General features: G+C 37.8%; 1 protein-coding gene across 1 annotated transcript in view; it reads right to left on the bottom strand.

Moving 5' to 3' along the window:
* Nucleotides 1-15065, bottom strand: part of ntrk3b (neurotrophic tyrosine kinase, receptor, type 3b) — a 227489-nt gene that overhangs the window by 100026 nt on the left and 112398 nt on the right. The window contains exons 5-7 of the mRNA XM_085351927.1: nucleotides 7721-7875; nucleotides 7068-7210; nucleotides 5540-5681 (exon numbers count right to left, since the gene is read on the bottom strand). Coding sequence (XP_085208053.1) covers nucleotides 5540-5681; nucleotides 7068-7210; nucleotides 7721-7875 — 440 coding nt within the window. The remainder of the gene's footprint in view (nucleotides 1-5539; nucleotides 5682-7067; nucleotides 7211-7720; nucleotides 7876-15065) is intronic.

Below are 15065 nucleotides of genomic sequence, written 5' to 3'. Positions count from 1 at the left end.
TTACTGGGTGCTGCATGTTGCAGAAGTACATTGGATTGGGTGAAGAACGAAATATATAGGTCTCTTCGGGCTTGATATAAACTGAAAAATTTCCTCTGCTTAAACAAGCACAGAGCTCCTCTTTCCTGACATGCAGCAACACACCTCTGAATCAACAATGCCGCCAAGCTGAGAGGCACTTTGTCACTTTAATATCATCAGATACATTTCATAAACAATTCACCCACTGATTTGTCTACGTAATGAGTGAATTTTGCTACTACAGAATTAAAAGGAAATATTTGGCAGTCAGTATTACCTGGCAGTGCCTCTCTGTCACCTCCACCGCTCATACGCACACGCGTTCGTGATATCATTGATAAACCTATTTATTCAATTAGATCAGGGTTGCAGGTATGATTTAACGCGGTCATTCAGCCTCACCAGTGAGTCTCCACCTGCAGTTTCACAACCGAGAGTGAGCAGTTTGTCACTGCGATCAAGGAAAGTGATTGCCAAAGGGAGCTGCTTGTCAGATTGTCAACATGTTCCAGAAATTCCCTACCCCGACACTCTCCTAGTGTCAGAAATAGCGTCAATTCTTGTAGCTTTCTAAGACGGTCAATCTGGCTTTCACACCCACTTCATGCCTTGACTGGCCAGCTGTGCGAAGGTGAGAAAGTAGGCATGGGTTGAAACTTTTCTCTCTTTCTTATTTCTTACACAATCATTTCTGCTATTTTTCATGTGCAACACTGAGGTCAACACTATGGATCCGTTCCAAGAGAGACTGAGTCTTATCTATATCCACGTAGTAATACTTTGTCTGCATCTCTGTGATGGTTGGCCATCCAGTGATGATTTTGGAAGAGCTAAAAACGCATTTGAGCGTAACACAGCTGTAATTGTAAACACTGCAATCATGCTTAATTATTAGCAGTAATACACTGTGACTAATTAATTTGAAATGCCTGCCAGATAAGCTGATAATAAAAGTTACTGTCACTTTCAGCTCTGTCACTGATAGCTCATGTTTTCAATCCAAATGATCGCCCTTTAAAGACTTGAACAAACTATTTATTGGTGTGTGAAAGCCGTCATTTAAAAAAAATTGCTTTGGTGACAGACAATAGTGACAATGAAGTCATTCAACTGAACTAAAGGCTACGGCTTGTGTATGTGCGAATGGGATGGTGTGGGGGCGTGTGCAGAGCTGTGATTTTGAGTGCAACAAGAAAAGAGAACAGATGACAGTAAAGAAACAGAGGAGGAGGAGGAGGAAGGAGTGAGGGTGTCTATAGAACTATACAGCCTAAAGAGAGAAAAAAACAGACAGAGAGGAAGAAAAAGAAATTTTCTTGTTGATGGACAGTTAGTGACTGATCCATTTTCCCCTCAGCTCGGCTGTCAGCTCAGTCTCGGTCAATACAATATAAGTCATTACTGTGCCACATAGCAGTCTATAACTACATGGTGTCCTCGTGGTGCTCATACAGATGACAAGCTTTGATAACTACATGCGTTTGATCAGCAAGAACATTGAATACAAGGCTAGTTGTAATGTTATCTAGTGGTAACACTGGTGGTGTATTTCAAATGCCATGTTCCAGCCTAACTACAGATACGACATCGTGGCTGGCGGTGACAGGGGAGGCAACAGCTTCGTGGGACAGATATTGCTTCATATTCCCCGGGGCTAAAGCCCATTGCGATTAAGTTTAACCTGTTAGAAGCAGCACCTGTACATGTAGAGTCACAGCAGGGATTCAATCACATAATTTCCCCATTAATTATCCTTAATTAGAGATTACGCCCTGCTCTACCTGTACAGCTAATGAGGGAGCAGAGCTACTAATACAGGTGTAAATTAGTGCCATACTCTTAATAGAGAGCTACACTTTGGCTACGGCACTAAAGGAGGAAAACATGTGAGTCCACGCTGCTGTAGAGCAGCTATTGTTCCACACAGCAAAAGAACAATGTGCCTGCAGAATTTGCATTGTGTTTAATTACGGTTTCACTAAAATAGGGAACTCATCTTTGAATGCAGAGAATGTCACTTGACGGCTGGTAATTTCGCTGTCAATCAGATTACTCCCTAATCAGAGAAGCAGTTTAAGCTATTTTATGACATTTCCAGAGACAATAGGCTGCACAGGGGAGAAAATGTAATTACCATCAGAGCATGTGGTGAAAAATTAATAAGTTAATTTGCAGCACCAGCAGAGTGTCAACAGGAGAGAAAAAAAAAAGCCTGGGGATGTACATCCATAGACTGTCCATGTGGAGGAAACCCTGAAGACTACATGGTACAAAGTCAATCTGTCATTCTAGCATGGTCCTTAGCAAGCTCTGCTCCAGTAGGGAGTGTTTGAATTGGTGACAAATCTCCCCTGTCCTGTAGCATGATGCATCGCAAACAGCTACAATAGATTGAGTTCTACAAGAGGAGGCTTGCTACAAAGAGAAGGATGTCAGGCACCTTTGATTAATACTGGCTTTGAATACACTGTCCCAAATCTGCCCGGGGCCAATCCACTGGGTAAACTTATGTAAGAGCTCAAGTATATACTGTAACTCATGGTTGGGATTTAGAAATACGTTGGAGTGGTTACCAAATCATTGCTTTATCATAGCTGAGGGTGAGACTCCTTTCTCCTTTTCTTTCCACTCAGATCAAGGCAGAGCTTTCATGTGGGCTGGAGGGTACATTCTTGCTAATTAGCTACATCAATTTCACTTGGTTTGTAGCTGTGCAACACCTCATTGCATTCTAAATGTACCTGCATAATTTGGCTGTTCTGCTTGATAAAGAAGTTTTTTTCCCCCTGTTTTAAATTATTCTCTCAGACAGTCAGTGTCATTAATACATGATATATTCTGTCCCCAACATAAGCCCATCAAAGCTGCCATGAAAGACATTTTATGCACAAAAAAACCACCAAGAATTCTTGGCTCCAAGCATTCATACTGCCCACACTTGATTTAAAGTTTTAATTAAAATGAGGTATTTTATAGAGCAATTTATTATATTTTTGCGTTTTGGCTGATTGAGCATCAGAACAATTCCACATATCTTTGCATTTTTATTAATCCACAGTGTTCGGCTAAGGAACTCCTTTTTCAAAATGTATAGGCTCATATTACATACATTTACTGCATACATATACATTTAATGCTTACATTTATTCATTATGTCTTAAAAAAGATAACAAGAGCAGTATTACATGTGCTATACACTTATTAGTCGCTACAATTTTAGGACTGGCACAGAATTTGCTATCACATCGACTATTATGTGCTATAAAGTTTCTGCAATAAAGCTGCAAACAGTTCAAATGCCATTTTATCGCTGATACTTTGAAATTTTCTATCTTTTAGTAAACTGGATTATTAATTGCACCAAATCTCGCAGATTTTTACCAAACCATGACAGTCCCCAGACAAGCTGATGGCCTCCAGTGTAGATAAACCACTTGCACAGTGGTAGGTAACAAGATTTCATTCCAAGTAATCACTAAACCAGCAGGCTTTACTGATTAATGTCTTCAACAACAGAGCAACATAATTCCAAATTTTAAGCATCTGAGTCTTTGTTAGAAGATCCATGACAAGTGAGGAAATAAGATTTAATAACCAAGAAACAACTACTGAGGGACACAATACAAATGTTATGGTGACTTCAGTCAAGTGTTAAGTATTCCTGTTATAGCTGGGTTAATTGGGGTTGTTTCCCTCTAACTGAGCAAACATGATAGATTAACATTTTTTTCAGCCATGCTAGCAGCATGGCTTTGGGCTCACCACTTGTGTCCACACGAAAATATCTCATTGACTGCTGGAGGGATGATAATAATTTTTTGTACAAAAAGAGTACTGCTGAATATGATATTTCCCAAATCTTTCATCTTCTGCAATCTTCAGATGGAACTTACATTCTGATTTCTTAGAAACTGACAACTGACATTCATGTTCCCCTGAAGATCATATAACAAATTTTTTCCATTTTAGTTTGCTTTTCAACATCCCCATTCTCATTGGACGCTCTTTGTCTTGACAGCTGATTATGGAAAGTTAGCATGCTGCCACAGTAACAAAAACAATCAAAAACTGTGAAACGCTGTCAAAACTTTAGCAGGTTAAAGTTAGCTGCCAAAAAGGTTGAAGGCTCTTATACCATGTTTTCATCTAGTACTGACATGTTATCTCTATGTAGAGAAATTATCTGGATTCCAGCATTTGATTCATGGTTCTTTGCATTACAACTTATATTCTGTATGTTGACTGACTTTACGGATTTTAATTATCTGCTAATCCTTGATATTTACAACCTTATGCATTTCTGAAAAAGCATAAAGCTGATTATGGTTAGACTATTTTTTTCCCGCAAATGCAATTCCTCTTCTGCTCTCCACACAGACTGTTTAACGGCATACAAACCCTCTACTCAAGTGTTATTGGTCAAAATTACTCAGACTAGTGGACTAAAAACATAAACAAGGAAGCTTAAGGTACTATTTTTTACACCTTGCCTACAGATTCTGTATATTCATATGCAGATATCTGCTTATTGAGATTGCACCGCTGTCTCTCGCAGGTGTACAGAATGGGTTTGTTGCAGTGTTGTATTAAGATTTGCCCAAAGAAAGATTATAGCAGCACTGCCTGTTACCCCATGCATGTGTCGTTCCTAATATGCGAAATGTGGGAGGCAGATCATTGATTGGATCAGGAGTTAATCAGATGTTGTGACCCCATTTAAACTGTAGTGAAAACAATAACCAATCAGGCAGAAATTCTGGCAGAGTTAGGTGACCTGTCAACTTACAGGGTAGATTTGATTTCCTAAGAGAAGAGGCCATGCTTTACAGAATACTTCTACATTTGGCTTAGATCCGAACACAGTGAGAACCTGAACACCTCCAATTTTTGGACAAAACTTCAAGCCTTTAGCATTTGTTTCAGTTAAATGATCTGGCTACAGATCTTAATAACTGAAAATGAAAATTAGTCAGCGTAAAAGAAAATCAGCATGTCTTTTCACTGTAGCAACACATTTTCCTTAACATTTGACATAAAATCACTGCAAATTGAAAGCAAAGGCTTAAAAAAGAATTAAAACAGCCCTTATGCTTCTTTTTTTGTTAATTGCTCTATGTTCTTGTTGTCATTGTTTACTGGTAATATTTTTCCACAGTGTGCACACAGTATATTCATCTTTTTTAAATAAAAACTGAATGCAGTTGTGATTCTTAATGTCCCACCATTAACCTCGATGATATTAAACATAAACAGCCATGCAGATTATGATATTAGTCAAACTAATTAGTCATAATAGGCAACTATTTTATTACAACATACTTACCTTCACTTAATATGGGCAGCATTAATATAGACCATGAATGGCAAAGTACTAAGGCAATAATTTTCTCTTTATGCAATAATGCAAATGTGCATAAATTAATGTGTCAGTGTGTTTACAGTGGGGCTAAAAATCTCCTGCTACAGTGCCTGGACGGAGTTTCAATAGTATTTAAATCACAGGAAGCGTCCAACTTACACTGTACATTGAGCTGGATGGAAGAATTGGTCATCCCCACCACGTTCTCTGCGATGCAGGTCAGCTGGAAGTTGTTGTCATCTCGGCTGATGTTGAAAAGAGTGAGGTTGATAGAGTGGATGTTGGGCCAATATACGTTTGACTAAGGGAAAAGTATGAGAGGCACAGAGAAAACAGAGGCATTTAGGTACCTGAAGGATATACTGTACAGCAAATACCATTATACCAGTGGGTTTTAAATCTTTAATTACTTAATTAAAATGAAAGTTAATTATTCATTAGTTAAATTCCTGTGGAAGGAAACGTAATAAAGTCAAGAACTACTTGATACCTGTGGGAATTAATCACTTCCCTGTCTGATTTCACTGGCATAGATCTAGCATGGCAGGAAGAATGTAAAGAGCAATATTATCAAATTTTGCAGTACCTGGACTAATTACCACCCTGCTTTTCACCATTAGGAATCTAATGGTGAAAAGCAATCATGCTTCCTTTCTTGCTTTTAGTTGTTCAGGCTCTTACTCCCAAACACTTCACTCATCCCGAAACAGCATCCTTCTACCCTAAAACATCAAGCCTGAGGCTGAAGTAGCTTTCATCTGTAAAGTCACTGCAAGCATTAAAGACACAGATGACAAATACAGTCACACAGCAATTTCAGAGACTCCTGTTCTTTTCTTCCCTGGGGCCTTTCTCGGGGAGCGAGATTAGTCGGTTAACAGGCTCACCGTGGGTTCAACCCAGGCCTCTCTGTCACAAAAAAGTTGTTTGTTTTGAGCAATTTTGATTTTTTTCCCCCCAAATCTGATAACCTTTACTGCACATCTAATCACAGAATCATAGGTTAATCTTGGACCTGGTAAAAACAAAAAGTCTATCCACATAGTAAACAGTTTTAGGTTTCCCTGTCAATATCATCTAAATGCAAAGACATTATTAGCAGTGAACCAATCAGATTGTTAAACTTGTTCCTGTTTCTTTGTTATACACAGAATATATAGAAAATTGTAGATGATTTATCTTTAGCCTATTTTTTTGGTTCTTCAGCATTTGCTTAAAATTTATCTGAAACTTCTGTCAGGGCAATGAGTCTTAGAGCTTAATCCTACAAGAGTGTGCGCTTACTGACACCTCAATTTACCACTGAGGCCTTTCAAGGTGAACTACATACCTGAACTAATTTTGTGTTACAAGTAATTAATGAATCTGAAGCTCCGATGTGCATAAAATACAATACAAGCACAAATAATTAAAGTATAGAAAATGTAAAAACACAGTTTAGTGCAATGCAAAACAAAATATGAGGTGTAGCAGTGAAGGAGAAATCAATCATTAGATTGTGCTCAAAGAATTAAGTTATCATAATGAGAATTAACAGGATTATTTCAGCTTAATAACTGTATATTAGCCTGAAGCAATGTTTGAAAAGCAGGCGAAAAGAAAAACATTTGTTGGTGTAAGGCAATGTAATTAATTAAAAAAAAATCTTTAATATGTTTGCTGTTTTTAGTATATATGCATGTCTAACCAGATGTGTGTTGATGGAATGCAGGCCGCTGACAGTCCAGTCTACTTCAGGCAGCGGTGATCCGGATCCGTTACAGCTCACCGTCACATTGTCACCCTCCATCACCAAAACACTGCTGTGGCTTACACTGATCTCTGGTAAGTCTGAAAACATACACGTATACACACGTTACTGCACACCTGTCGCCATCGGTGTCTACATACTTTCACACCAAATCAATTAATCACTTTTCATTAATGTAATAAAATTAGTACAAAGGAAGCAGCGGGACACACATCCAGATACAAACACTCACACGCTTGCACAGTGTCACAGGGACGAGTCAACGCCAGGAGATAATACTGCAGAGACTCCAGCCTCTGTCAGAATCAACACACTGCTCCTCACATCAGATTCACCCTCTGAACTCTGTCACACCTCCTCCCTTTCCTGTCTCAACTACTCTCCTTGCTTCTCTTCTCATTCCTCTAATTCACCTTTAACCCCTCCCTTCCTTCCCCTGCTTTCGTGTTGCTTTGTCGTCAGCCAATCTTCTTTTTTCTGCCTTACTCCTCTTCTTACCACCCCCTCCTCTGCTGCTTCTTCTTTCTTTTTTATTTTTTTTCTCCTTTCTAATCACAGATCTCACCTTTCCCTCCTCCTCTTACACTTACCACAGTTGTGGATGTACATGTTCTCCAGTCGTATCTTGGAGGCTCCATTCCTGCAGTACAACTGCTGTGTGTTAAGCTTTGCTTCTCCTCTTTGATGCCACAACTGGATCCAACGGATGTCACAGCCGCAGTCGAACACCACACCATCCAGACGCCTTAAAAATAAGCATAATTAATATCAGTAACAGACGGAATAAAACACACGGTGAGCAGTTACAGCAATATTACAACAACATAAAGAGCCTTAACAACAACATGAAAGCAAAAAATGTATTATTACACAAATAGCAGCTAATGTTGCTAATGTTTTTTCACATGTGATTTCCACTGAAAATAGCAGCAGTACCAGAAACAAAGAATATATAGCATGCATCTTCCCAATATATTAAAATACACCAAGTGTAGTTCACAGAAACACAGATGTATCCTTACACAACTTTACAACTATGACACTCACAGACAGACAAATGTAATTATCACAGCAGTACAACTGAATTATCTGCAGTGGCTTCGTGCTAAAATGGTAGCCTGCTGCTCAGGAGTGAAGTTAAATATTTTTAGAAGTGTGAACAAACCAGAGGTGTTTAAGGTGTTTTAGTCAGGCAGTGCAAGCACAGGAAGCCCAAATGTTGCACATATTTTAAAATCATTCAATAAAGATAGAAGTTTGCACATGCGATATGAAACACTAGCAGCCAAAAACAAATACTACAAAATCATAAGAGAACTTGAATTACTATAATTTTAGCAGTCATTATTTGTGCTTGTGGGTTATAGTAAAAAAAAAAATCTATGTAGGGCAGGAAAGGGTTATACATATCCCAGAAAGTAATCATTTTAAAAATCAATGGTAAACCTTCAGTTCCTGTCACCGGAGGTAAAATGCATTACTGCCAAGCTCTGCATGAGCAACAAGGCTTGAGGCAATACAACTGCATGCAAGGAAAACGAGAGGAGCATTTTTACCACAATCTCAATCTAATCAGCGAGCAAATTAACATCAATCACAGATCAATTGATAGCGACTGATCAAACAATATCCACCACAGATGTACCTTTTCTAATGTTTTGTAAAAGTCAAATTAATTTGAGTCAGCAGACAAGAGGAAAAACAACGAATGGCTGTACTGAAGATTCAAATGTGAGGAGGTCAAAGGTCAGAGCAGTGTTCCGGCTATCAGTCTCAGGCTGCATTAGCGTCAGACAGGTATCACGAGGTTCCACTGTGCATACGTTTCAGTCTCACAGACGGGTGCACCAAAGGGCCACATTATTCAACACAGTATGCCACCTCTGCATTTTGCATATGTCCAATTTGGAAGCTGTGATTGGTCAATTTAGTCAAGATGAATGCCTGTCCAAATGCCCTTGACAAAGGTCAATAAGATATTGCAGAAAGCATGAATAATGTATGGACTATGTCTACCACTCAGTATAAAGTAATGAGAATAGATTCCCACAGGTGGATCTCAGTTATTATCACCTGCCCACTGGATCTTATACTGTATCACTATATGTCACTATGTGACAGCTAACTCACTGAGCCCACTGGTCCTTCCACCGCACCAGCCAACTGTAAACTCAATTTCCCTTTAATTACAGCAGCAGAAAACCTATTCAAAATATTAACACGTATTAGCAGTAAACATATATAATTATATTTGACATTTTTATCATTATACTTTCACCTATAAAAAAAAAAAATGCTAGACGGGCTATTTTTCCCCAATGTGTGATAAAGTAAGAGTGAGAAAGGCCACAGGTTAATACTGTACAATGCTGCCAAGCTTTGTTGTTGAGAAAAGTCAAATACTTAAAATTTACTAACTAATAATGTCACTTTCATTACAGTTATTAATTTGATTATTAACTGATATTTCAAATCAATATTTTAGTGTATTTTATAAAATACCACTGTTGAGGTGTTTAATAACATGTTACGATTTACCTGCTACTACCACGGATGGCTGCTGGTTACATTTACCATTGCAGGTGTACCTTTTTTGTCTTTTCTTGATTCAATTTCTATGTGGAACGTTTGAAGGGAAGATTAAGTTGCAGGATTTTTATCACTTATATATTCAGCTAAAAAAAATTAAAAAAATAGTACCAAATATATATTCATTCTGGAAAACTGCGATGCTTATGAAAGAGCCTTCATCTGGTTCCCTTCCAACATGAAAAACTGCAATAAAAAGGAACTTATAGGATATTCATACATTTTACCACTGCAGGTTTGCTCTCAGGTAACATCTCGAGCAGAAAATCTATCTTTCTTACTGAAGCGATAAGACAAAGTACTCAAACTAAGATGCCAAGAAGATTATAAATAAAATTAAATTGATTGTATTCACTTAGTTGTTTATCTTCGTTTACTGTAAGATGTTTTATTTAATGGTGCTTTTCTTCCAACAAAATTACTTTAGAAAAATTCAACAGCTTATAAAGGCAATTCTAAACTCTAAGGACAATAACCGCCTCAGAATCACAATTCGAACTGTAATACAAACCATAGCTCGGATTTCTTTTCAGGACACATTTAGGGAAAGACAGGTACCTCCCCACATCATGGTGCTGAAGAGAATTTCAAGGTTAAAGGTTTTCATTTAACGCTGAGCAAGCTGAACCACAAGGGATCAAAGCTCACCAGAGTAGGGCGGCTGAGGCTTTCCCTCTTGTACTGTAATTATGGTCATTATTAACAAGAACCACCACCTCAATACATTACCCACTATTCCTCTGGGTAAAGCTGATCGGCGCCTGTACAGATACAGCTGAAAAATGAGGGATGTCAAACCTAAATGGGAAAGCAGAAACCCGGCATTTCAAATGTGTGCCCAGCCTGTGCACTACAGTAACAAAGAACCATTTGAGTTTAGAGTGCTCCCATCTAAACAAGCAATAAGACAACAGGAAAAAAAAAGAAAGCAAACTGACAGCTGGAAGCTGATACATGTCTGAAGGAGAGCAGATTAGACTTAGAAAAGAACAAAAGCAAACAGCAGTGTGACCCCAGATATAGAGAGCTAACAGCATGGCGTTTCCTTCAAGCTGGCTAACGATCCACCCTGCTACTCCAGAGAGGAGGTAATGATCACCACCGGAGGCTGTTTTTCTGGGAAATGTACACACAGGTGCTTTAGCTGAGGAGCCGTGGATCACAAGCAATGATAAGCCATATACTTCATTGTTGTTCGCATGCTTTGATCTCAGCTTGAATGCACTGCTTCCTCTCCTTTTACTGGAGGAATTATTTTAAGTTTTTAAATCCTATGTGTTTAATAAATCGCCTTATTTGGCTTATTTTTACCACAGTGCTGAGCTGCCGGGGTTGACTAGGTGTTGTTGTTCCTGGCTTTGTGGCAATTCAGTACAAAGATGTTAGTCTATAAATGCTCGGGTTACCGGTTTAACTGGCTTTTGCTTACTTCAGCTACAGATGTTAATGTCTCCAAGAAGAAATGAAATATTTAGCTGACTTCTAGCTAAACCACTTTACTGATAACAAAATAAAATGGCTGAGTGGAGGATAGTATGAGGGTATTTACGGTAACAGTTATTGCCATTTGGATGCCTTTTTACCATAAAAAGGTAAACTGTTACAAGACATGCCAAACAATGACCATAAAACTTTTTTTGTCTTTGGAAGGACGCAAACATGTAGGACTAACATACCTAGCTCTGTTATATCTCAAGTCACCGTGAGTACTGCTGCATACAGTGCAGTGTAACCATCACCTCCAAACACTCGAGTACAGAACACTGTACTCCTCAGTGGTTAGTATCTTGGCTACATAGTAGAAAACAAGCGACAAAAAGTATTTGGTCAGTAGGAGGAAGATAACATGTTGATGCCACTCAAAGCTTGTTTTCTTGTTTGTTTGTTTTGTTAACAAGGCCTTGTATTGTTCATGTACTGCATTTTGGTATTGTTTGGTGCGTGTGCAAGATGGTGGTGTTGATTCATTTAAGGAATCTAGTGAAATGTAGCTACGCAGTTTTTGAGTCATTTCAAGTGATTTTTGCCAGATATCAGAAAAATTACATTATAATTTACAGCATAGTATACTGAATCTAGAGTATACTAAATGAAGTATCTAATATGAGATGGAGTGTTACTTTTATTTCCATAGAAGTAGCTGTAAGTATGCTAGGTTACCTCAGAAAAGCATTTTTCATAAGCTGTGTGAATGTTATTATGCAGTATTGTTGGTTTTTTGGGGGGGGTTTTTTGGCTCAGTATCCAGCAAATCAACCAAAGCAACTGTATGTATAATTTACTTGAGAAGCAGCTCTTAGCAGTTCTCAGATAATTCTTATACATTGCCATTTTTCACACTTCAGAGACATTCACGTAGAGCAAAACTATGCGTAAAGAGTGCAGGGAGGAAAACAAGAGTGCTTGACATGTTTACGATGCTGTGCCAAGAATAGCAGTGGAATGAGACTGGATTTCAACACAGATGCTCTTTTGCATGGATTAACAACAAGGATGCAACATGTAGCTTAAGCTACAGTCTGCTAGAATGAATTAAGCTTTCATGCATTAAACACACATTAAACTTGCTTTAAGTTTTAAATCTCCTGGTTATCATGGTATCATGTACTGTACTAGAAGCAAAAGTTTGGCAGGCTTTTTGCTTTTATTATATAATAAATGGCCTTTATTTATTGATTTTCGGTAACATTATTCTGATTTTTTGTCTCCAATTTTCATGCAGAGCATTCTTTGCTGTTGTTTTTCTGCACATCACTTCACATAGATCACTTGTCAATCAAACTGTGTGGTGAGTATTGTCATTATTATTGTTATTATTACAGCATGGAAAAGAGATAATCGAGCTGTCATGCCATCAGATTGGATTGGATAGTCTTGAAGAAGTTGACTGACAAACAGACGTCTATTCAAAAGTATTGGGTTCAGTAAATAGATGTTGTATGAACTGGTCTCAAATCAGCAGCGCACTGTTTGTTGACCTCAGCAAAAATGTCTTGTTGTGTAGCAGAAAGTGGATAAAGTCTTGACACAGGGTAGTATAAAGTATTCAGGGAGAATAAATGTCAAAAAACGAAAAAATGAACAGTCGACTCAAACAAAGTCAGATTTACAACAAGCATTTTCCCCTGAACACTTGCTTTTAGCACACTCTGCTAAGTGTGCATCATCGTTTCTTCACACTCCTGTTTGCTGCTGGACCGCTTCCATCACTCTCACGCTGCATCTTTTGCTTATGTCATGGATAAAGTGGCATGCTGCAAATAAATAAATCACTGTTTTGTCTTGTCATTGCTTTTCTTTAAAGTTGCACTGTTCTGGTCAGTCAGTGTCCCTGCAGCTTTTCTCTCATTGCCTTACTCTTTTATTTTCTTTTTCAAGCCACTAAGGGATAATTTGTCTCAAGAGACAAACCTGATTTTGGCTTATCGACAACAGCTCCTGCACAGCAATCGTGGAGAGGAGTGGGGACACCAGAGACATGTCAGGGAAGGCTACACGTAGGAAAAATGGACCAAGTGAGCAAGAGCTTAAGGTGTTTTTCCCAGTTTCAGTTTCAGTTGGGATTCTTTTTATTCTTCAGCTGCTGTTTTCATGAAACGCTTTTATGATTGTAGTATTTGTGGTGAAAGATGTATGCAATACCCCTTTATAGGCTGGCATCTATATAGTACTGTCATTACTGTAATTTGCTTTAATGGATAGCTCTTATTTTACTACCTGTAGCCTGAACACTTCTATGCTTACTATTCCAGTACACCCTCTTAAAATAATGTTGTTTTGACTGCCAGAATCCATGCCTTCTTTGCACTTGCTTCGCCTACTGTGCTTAAAGAGCAACCAGACAGAGACTGCTTTGTCAACCCACAGCAAATGTATATTTTCATTTTTATATTATTTCCAGCTGTTTTTAGTAATAAAGATCTTCAGTGGTTCACTGGTGTAACAAATGAAGTACTTCAAAGTATCAACCAAATGAGTAAATAGGCAACTATATTGCTTACAACTTTACTGTATCATATAATTACACTATCTGTATAGCTCTGTGTAAATAATCATTCTGTACATTCGATAATTTTTAATCCTACAACTGTTTACAACTTGCATAGTTCCCATTTCTGTATAGCTGTATATCCCAGATTCTGTAAAGTTATTTATTTCATATTCTGTATAGTTTTTCATATTTATATCCTGTTCATATCCTGTACATAGCTTGTACTCACTACAGCCTGTACATACTTATAGTTATAGAATATTCACAACATACTTCATACCGTGTACATTATAACATACCATAATAGACCCATTTCTGTAATATACTCACATATCTATATTATTGCTAATATATATTGTAATATATCTATATCACTAAAGCACTTCTGGATGGATGCAAACTGCATTTCGTTGCCCTGTACCTGTGCATGTGCAATGACAATAAAGTTGAATTCTATTCTATTCTATTCTATTAAGTCATCATAATAAACAGGGAAATTACTCTGCTCATTTCACACAGCACATTTTCATTCTTGGGTTCTATTAGAGTAGCCTTACATGAGTCACAGTTCAGACGCTCCTCATTTAGTTTATACTGAGCTTTGGTGTAGCTCTGTCACTCGACATGGAGTTTTAGCTCCTCCCCCTCGGTCAGATTAAACATGTTCTGACATCAACAGGAAAATTGATATTTTCTTTCTCTCATTTTAGCAACCCACAAAACTTACACCCAACATCTGGCACAAAGTGAGAAAGTCTGATGGAATAAATTAGAATTTCGTAGCTTTACCAATGTGTAACAATTTTGACATCAGAGAATGCAAATTAATAACAAAATATTGACACTTAATGCTCAGAGAAAAAAATTGAATGACAAATCTAAATATAAATCATTAACAACAAATCTGTTGCTTATTATGCCAGTGAACAACTGATAAAATAAGCAAATTATTAGCTTATTTTTACTTTAATACCACCCAATCCCTCCTAGACACTCACTATTTGGAAAAACACAACCAAGCCAGCATTTTCAAATTAACACATGGCAGGCCATTTTGTAAAAGTGTTGTTTACAGGGCACAAAAACACTGTTTGGGAAGAGAATGGAAACTGAAAGGGAAAACATCAGAAATAAATTAAACCCTTAACATTGAACCTCAATGTTACTAAAAACGACTAAAAGCTTAGAAGCATTTTGTTTGTTTGACTCAGTTTAAAGTGAAAACTGTGATTTAACAAGTGCGTGCCCCTATGGTGAAAAGGCAGGAAATGATTGTTTTATTTTTGTGCACATTTGATTATAATTAAGGAACTATTGTTGCAGAGTTACTGGTATCCTGGAATAGTTTATACCCC

This window comes from Diplotaxodon limnothrissa, linkage group LG1, assembly GCF_057381915.1.
Source record: "Diplotaxodon limnothrissa isolate DT_005_m linkage group LG1, D_limnothrissa_male_GT1.1, whole genome shotgun sequence".
In the NCBI taxonomy this organism is placed as follows: domain Eukaryota; kingdom Metazoa; phylum Chordata; class Actinopteri; order Cichliformes; family Cichlidae; genus Diplotaxodon; species Diplotaxodon limnothrissa.
The sequence above is the reverse complement of the archived record's forward strand: the minus strand, read 5'-3'. Positions and strand labels throughout refer to the sequence as shown.